Below are 7383 nucleotides of genomic sequence, written 5' to 3' on the forward strand. Positions count from 1 at the left end.
TGAACAACTTGGAACAGGGTGTAATGTTTAAAAAAGTAATGCTTTATTATGGGTTAAGTAAAATAGTGTTCACTATTATGGCATTTTAACTGGCAATATGCAGAAATAACATCTGTGAAGATTAGACATTAGGCCTTTGAAAATCTGCAACGTTCTCCCTGGTCTGTAGTCTTGATGCTGGAGTGAAATGAGTAAGACTGGGGTGTACCAAAGGCTCTGCCTCTGTACTGGCTGGAGGAGAAACCATTAGAAGTCAGATAGTCTGAGTAAAGGGGCTATCAGCTGGACAATGGAGACCATTTGATTGGTTGGGGACAGACATGCAGGAGAGATAACAAACCTGAAGAAAGCGACTAGAATTGTCTGACCAAGGTGTTAAAAATAAGACTTTCTATGGGGGATCATAAGCTGATCCATTTTCCATGCCCATTTTGAGATTCTTCGGTCTGAACTATTGCAGTGCTGAGCACTCGCTGTTGTCGCTGAAGAGTAAGGGCTTCAGTCACTCAAATTGGTTAGGCAGGGGTTGCAAGTAGAGATAGCCATCCATGAAGATAACCAGTGTGATTAGGACAAGGAGATGAGCTTTCAGGCTTTCTTTGGCTTTAAAGTAGAACCAGCAAACTTCAAAAATAAGTAAAAGCTGAGAACAATTTGTGTTTGACTTTACTATGTATCCATTAGACCGCTTGAGAGACAGGACAGCTGGTGCCTGAGGGAAATAAAGGAAGTTGTAGAAGGAGTAATAAGGTGTCATCCATTAGAAAAATAGGAGATAATTCTTGGCCTGTAAAACATGGAGAGTTGATGGGGTGAGAGGAGGTGTGCTATAAACCTGTTCCTTTACTGGCTTTTATTAGAAGTCCTAACTCTACTTACTATCAGCTCATGCTGAAAGGTGTACTTTAGGTCTGGCTTGGGGATATGCAGCGAAAGATCAGTGAGGGGATTAGTGCTTGAGTAACTTGATCACTATCACTGAAAGCAAAGTTGTTAAAAGTGAGGATGAAATGGATGAATTGATGGTTATGTGTAAACCTGTTCCTTAAGTGATCAAGGCCACCTTGTAGTGCTTTTGGAGATCTTGACATGGTGGTGATATTCCTGGTGGCTGATAAGCTGGTTTATATGGTGGTATAGTTCAAAAGAAACGTGTCTTTTTGTGAGGAAGACTTGTTTTCTGCTAGTTCCTTTGTAGTCTCAAAGCCGTAGCAAGTGAAAAAATCATCTTGGGATGGCAGAGTGGAGAAGTTGGTTGAATAGTCTTTGCTGGAACTGTGGAGAAGGTACTTGGTAGATTGTTTTCAGTTCTAGCTGTTCACTCAGCATTCACAACTACTTCAGGGTATTACATTCTTTCCAACTGTTTAGTCGGGCATTTGGGCTTATTAAATTTCATCCCATGAGTCGTTGTGTAATGCTTCAGTCTATCTAGTTCCCTCTCCTCTTGTGCCTTCAGAGAGTCAGCAGCACCTCCCAGTTTAGCATCATCGTCAAATTTGCTAGTGGTGTATTCAACTCCTGCATCCAGATCATTGGTAAAAACATTGAATATAAGAGGCCCTAGAATTGAGCCCTACGGAACACCACTGGTGACCAGCCACCGCCAAGATGTAGCCTCATCACTACAGCTCTTTGAAGCCATCACTTCAGCCAGTTCTCCACTCAGAGCACCAGGTAACTGCTCATCTCACAGTTGGGCAGTTCGTCCAGAAGAATGCTGCGAGCGACAGTATCGAAAGCCTTACTAAAATCCAGAAAAACTACATCCACCCCCTTCCCTTCATCCACTAGGTGGGTGACCTTGTCATAGGGAGTTAGTTAAACAGGACATTCCCTTCGTGAACCCATGTTGACTGTGCCTGATGATTGTATTTCTTTAAATGTCTTTCAATAGCACTCAGTATAATCTTCTCCATCATTTTTCCATGTACATTTCTGTGGTTTCCTGGATTTACCCTCGTGCCCTTCTTGTGAACTGGAATAGTGTTGTCTAGCTTCCAGACAGCAGGGACCTTCCCAGGGTACAGTAGGACCTAGTAGTCCTACTATAACATTTGCTAGCTCCTTCAGTGCTCTGGGGTGAATCCCATCAGGCCCCACAGACTTGTGAACATCAGCCGATACAGTGACCCATTACAATTTTGGGGTCCACAAATGGTGTCACTGTTCCTGTACTCTGGGTCCTCTGACTCAAAGGACTGGGGGTGCCAAGGTCTATCAGTATTATTAAAGACCGAGGTGTGGGGAGGGGGGAAGACCTCATTGAATGCCGCTGCTTTTTTTTGATCCCTATTAGTCAGGTGGCCATCTTCAACAGTATTGATCTTACGTTTTCCTTAGACCTCCACCTGCTACTAAGGTACTTGAAAAAGCCCTTCTGACCACTTTCAACACTAGTTAACCTTTGGCCTTCTGTGTCTCCTCCCTGTGAACCATGACTTTGTAATCTTCCTACAAAGCCTGACCTTGCTTCCAAAGATCATACAGTTCCTTTTTCTTCCTGAGCTCCACGAGGAGTTCCCTGTTCAGCCAAGCTGGTCTGCCCTGCTTGCTTGACTGATGACACCTATGGGATTGCCTGCTCCTGTGTTTTAAAAAGGTGGTTCTTAAAAGCTGTCCCATCACTCGTGGACCCCTAAGCCCTCAAAAGCAGATTCCCAGGGGCCGTTGCTAAGTATCTCCTTGAGTAGTTTAAAGTTTGCTCTCTTGAAATCTAGGGTAGTAGCCCTGTACAAAATAAAACAAAAATGTGGGTATGAGAAGAAGAATGAGTGAGGAGAAAGCCAAGTATTATGTTTTACATGTAACTAAAAGTCATGTAGCTTCTACTGGCAGCTCAGACATGGGATTTCATTTTCCACTCTTTGTTAAGCAGTTTTGTTTGTATAATAGTGGACGAAAGTAAAATTTTATAAGACTTACTACACCATGTCTTAAAACTAAGTATTTGAAGTAGGATTTGTGTGCTTTGACACCTCATCTGTCAACTTGTCACCTTTTTTCTTGTGGTTGAGAATTTGATGATTGTGTTCCTTTTTTCCAATAACTGAAACGCCACTTTTGTACATGTTAAAACATAACTAAACCACAGCACCATTCGCAGAGTGATGTACGCTACGTATATCAAATGTTCGTGGTTAATAGCGTATCTCAGCCTCTGTGTCTTACTTTCTGTAGAGTGTTATCTTTGTGGTCTTGTTCTCAAGATGTGAAAATTGTTTACTTTTCTTCAGTATATCACAGAATGAAGTTGGAGCACTTGATTTGCGAACAAGCAAGTGTCTAGAGCGGGTCAAATACAAGTTACCTGTCAACATTTCACAAAGGCTGTATTAAGAGAACACTGAGGACACCAAACCAGACATTGAGAAACTAAGTAGTAACAAAATTGACTGAGTGACCTTATTTTTTTTTTATTCCGTCTGAATGTTGTGCAACAGCCTTCGGTAGTTGCAGGATCATATAACTTGCCCTGTAGCTGCTCCCCCAATATTCCTGTCATTGCTGACTTAGAACAGAGCTTGCTGTACCAGGAAGCTACCAATGCTGCTTTTTATTTTTGTATCACTTGCTACATTATCTCTAATCTTGTTTACTAAGTGTACTTCAAATGCTTTCCTGTGTACGGAACTACATTACAGCTTCAGTGTTCAATTCCTTACAGATTTTAGTAGTTTATTATTATAATCACAGCTTTCTAAAAATACTGCTGGAGTTATAAAAATGGCATTGTCAGAAGTTCACGTTGAATTCAGGCTTTCCTGAGCAGGCCTGTTTGCCTTTTGGCAATGCTGAGTCAGGAGACAGAGGAGACTCTACTGGAGCACAGATCCTGATACTGCAGCTTTGATATCCTCTGCCCAAACACCCCACCCACGCCACCAACAATTCAGTTTCTGAAGAGCAAGAGAAATCTGCAGCAGCTGGGCTAATCTCCTCTAACTTTGGTGATTTCATACTGTCTGTCTTGCTGGTATGTCTGTATAATACCAACAGGAGTATAATCATCAGAGCTTACGAACTGGTAAGGGCTACCTGGTGGACTTGCTTTCCATGGGCATGGTTCTGGATTGCAGACAGGAAGAAAGCTGTCTCTGTAGGAAAGAAAAAGGATAAGTCAGCATGCAGAGCTCATGTGTTCCTTTTGATGACAACTAGTCCATTTGGAGGAAGTATTTGCAATTTTTATGTCAAATTTTTCCAGTCCAGTGTTGCTTTTTCCAAATAATTTAGAAATATATTTGGCTATTGTTATGTTTGACTAGATCTGTTTATCAAAAGTACTGTTTTCTGTTTCTTCTAGTGCCTTCGCCAACACAGGTTGTAGTAACATCTGAAAATTTCAAAACTATGTTGCTTTGGGACTACCCACCTATGTCTGAAACTCCTCGTTTTATTGTGGAAATCAAACCTTACATGTAAGTTCTTATTATTTTGTAATTTCCTGTACTTACTATTCTCTAGAAGCGTATTAAAGCAGTAAGTTCATGGTAAATTCTTTAGTTTCCATGAGGTGAAGGGAAGGTGTCTAAGTGTAAACTAAGGCAAAATTTGTCAAGTAACATGATGGTTGAGGTTGGCAGGGACTTCTGGAGGTCGTCTAGTCCAACCCCCATGCTTAAGCACGATCACCTAGAGCAGGTTACCAGGACCACGTCTGGATGGCCTTTGAGTATCTCCAGAGATGAAGATTCCACAACCTCCATGAGCAACCTGTGCTAGTGCTCAGTCACCCTTGCAGATGTTTTGTCACATGTGGTGTATTTATTATACAATATTTTGCAATTGAAATTGTATTAACTATTACTTGATCTGTTTTACAGGAAAGGTCAATATGAGAACGTCTCAGCTTGTGTGAACATATCAGCTCATTTTTGCGATATCTCAGGGGAGATATCTGGGCCTTTTGACTCTTATTGGCTTCGTGTTAAAGCTCTTGTTGGGTCGCAACAGTCTAAGTATGTTGAGACAGATGAGTTTATTTTGCGAAAGAGTGGTAAGTTCCATCATAAACTAAACCTTGCAATTTCTTCTCAAAATTAAAAAAAAGTTAGTAATTAACCTTTTGCTGTATTATAATATTCCCAAATGAAACACAGTAAAGTCAGGAGTCTGAGATGAAATGAAGCATGATGGTTGTTCAGTAGGAACTTCTGTAGTTCTGCCTCTGTAGGGACTTGTTAGCCCCGTCACTGTGGTATCTGAATAATTTTTCTCAAAAATTCTGAAGGCAGGAAGGTGATGCTGACAGTGCATTCTGTGCATCCATTACATATTCTTGCCTGGTGTCTCAGGCACCAGTTTAACATAGAAAGCTGCCACTGGAAGCTGTGGATGTTTAGACATCATTAAAGTACTATTCAGATGGTTGGTGATGCCTTGCTTGACCCTATAATCCTGTGTACTGACAGCTTTCAGTGTCTAGATACTATCTAGAAGCTGTGGGTGTCCATCATAGCTGGATAATAACAGTTACTCATTCTTCGTTAAAATCCTTAGGGCTGCTTCAGCAGAAATCAGTCTTTCACATCAACACTGTAAAAGTAAATCGTGTGGTTAGACTCCAGGCCAGCCTGTCCAAAACAGTGGGGGAGGTCCCAGCATTGCATGGGCAGTGCAAAGCAAACACTATCGAGTGAGAAGAGGCTGAGACTTCTTCTTGTACTTGCTCCATTCTCAACATACAGCTTTCAGGCAGGATTCTTCCTGTCTCGGGCTATGCTTTCGATAGAGCTGGATTTCTGCATTGCTGGAACGGGAAAGTGGAGTCCCTCTTTGTTTTCCACTGTGATTCCCTCCCCACCCAATACTCCCATGACTTGGAACCAGTGGCTGGTTTCTACTGTCTGACAAAGCTACAGAAGTCACGGTAGTAATGCTGAATTTGACAGTTTGCAGAAAATTGGTAGCCATGTGTGGAGGAGAGAGACAAAAACGTTTTCCCATTGAACAAGAAACTCATATGTTCAGTCAGATTATTAGACACAAAAAAATTCATGTACACCATTGCCATGGGACATCAGGCTTCCTGAGTGCTGTTGCTCAAGATGAGATTTGTTTAGATTTTCAGGTAACCTTTGTTTCGGTACAGTATTGGCTTTAGCTGAGTGTGATGCTGGGATCTAGCCAGCAGTATTTTGTGTTCTGTTCCCATTCACGTGTATTTGTTTAATTGCTTTGTTAGTTTTTTTCTGTTGTCAGTGCGATGAATGTTTATGGCCTTATGTGCATAAGAAGGTTGGATTGTTTAGCAGTGAAATTCTGCATTGCTTCCATTTTAGAAGCAGATTTATGAGTGTATCTGAATGCCTCCATTACTTCTAAGTGTCTCAGTAGTGTGGTAGTAGCAGCATTAAAATAAACAAGTAATTCTCAAATCTCTGATGAATTTCGGAAAGCTAACTGTAATAGCATATTATTTTAAAAGCTCTGGCCTAATAGTAAGGGCGCTGTGTGTTGCAGGGAAAATAGGACCTCCAAAACTGAATCTCTCAAGGCATGGTGATAAAATTACGGTTGATATTTACCATCCTGCATTCCCATCTGAGGAGATTCTTCCTTGGGTGGAAGAAGTTTATTCGGACCTCAGTTACACGGTGACTTTTGAGGATCGTAAAAATCAGGTAAGTTCTGAAATGAAAACCTGAAATTAAAAATACTTATCTTAAACATACAAACCAGAGATTTGCTCCTACAACAACACAGAGCCAACAGATACCATGGAAACAGTTGAACGTAACAGGACTCCTGAAGCCCTAAAATATCAAACATGTCACAGTGAGATCTGTGACTGGAAGGTCTGGATTTTAGCTGTCCAAATGGATGTCTTGTAACAAAAATGAGATTATTGCATTAGCTGTGCACAAGGTAGAGTTACTTGATCCCATGCTGTTGCTCTTGCATTGTTGACTTGGCTTCTGCCACTTTCATTTGTCTAGGTAGACCTTTCATTTAAGAAGATTGCATTTTGAGATATACCACTTTATTTAGCAATCAGAGAGGGTAAACCTGAGGAAAATTATAGTAGGTAATTGTAAATAAACATACCTTTTCATATGCATCCAGGTACCAGTTTTATAGGTGAACTAGAAGTATGAATATGGACTATGAAGAGCACAAATTGTACCTGAAAGCACCATGGTCTGGTCAAATATAACATCTTAAGGTAGCTTGTAAGCTGATAGCTGATGTTCACACAGCTTTTGCAAGGCATAGAGATGATGTAAGAGCCACATCTAATAGTGGTTTAACCTTGTTGGAAGGTACTGTATCACTTACATTGTTGTGCTGAGTCAAATGATACAATGTGACTTTCATATTTTGCAGAGTAAAGAAGAACTCTTTGAAGACAACTGCACGATAGATAAATGTAGCCTCAAT

General features: G+C 40.9%; 1 protein-coding gene across 1 annotated transcript in view; it reads left to right on the forward strand.

Annotated features, from left to right (window-relative positions):
- Positions 1-4306: 4306 nt before the first annotated feature.
- The window catches only part of IFNGR1 (interferon gamma receptor 1), a gene marked incomplete at its 5' end in the record, with an annotated part of 11411 nt that continues 8334 nt past the window's right edge, over positions 4307-7383 (forward strand). The window contains 4 exons of the mRNA XM_010137980.1: positions 4307-4421; positions 4827-4999; positions 6466-6626; positions 7330-7372. Coding sequence (XP_010136282.1) covers positions 4307-4421; positions 4827-4999; positions 6466-6626; positions 7330-7372 — 492 coding nt within the window. The remainder of the gene's footprint in view (positions 4422-4826; positions 5000-6465; positions 6627-7329; positions 7373-7383) is intronic.

The sequence above is a fragment of the Buceros rhinoceros genome, unplaced genomic scaffold, assembly GCF_000710305.1.
Source record: "Buceros rhinoceros silvestris isolate BGI_N320 unplaced genomic scaffold, ASM71030v1 scaffold8726, whole genome shotgun sequence".
NCBI lineage: Eukaryota > Metazoa > Chordata > Aves > Bucerotiformes > Bucerotidae > Buceros > Buceros rhinoceros.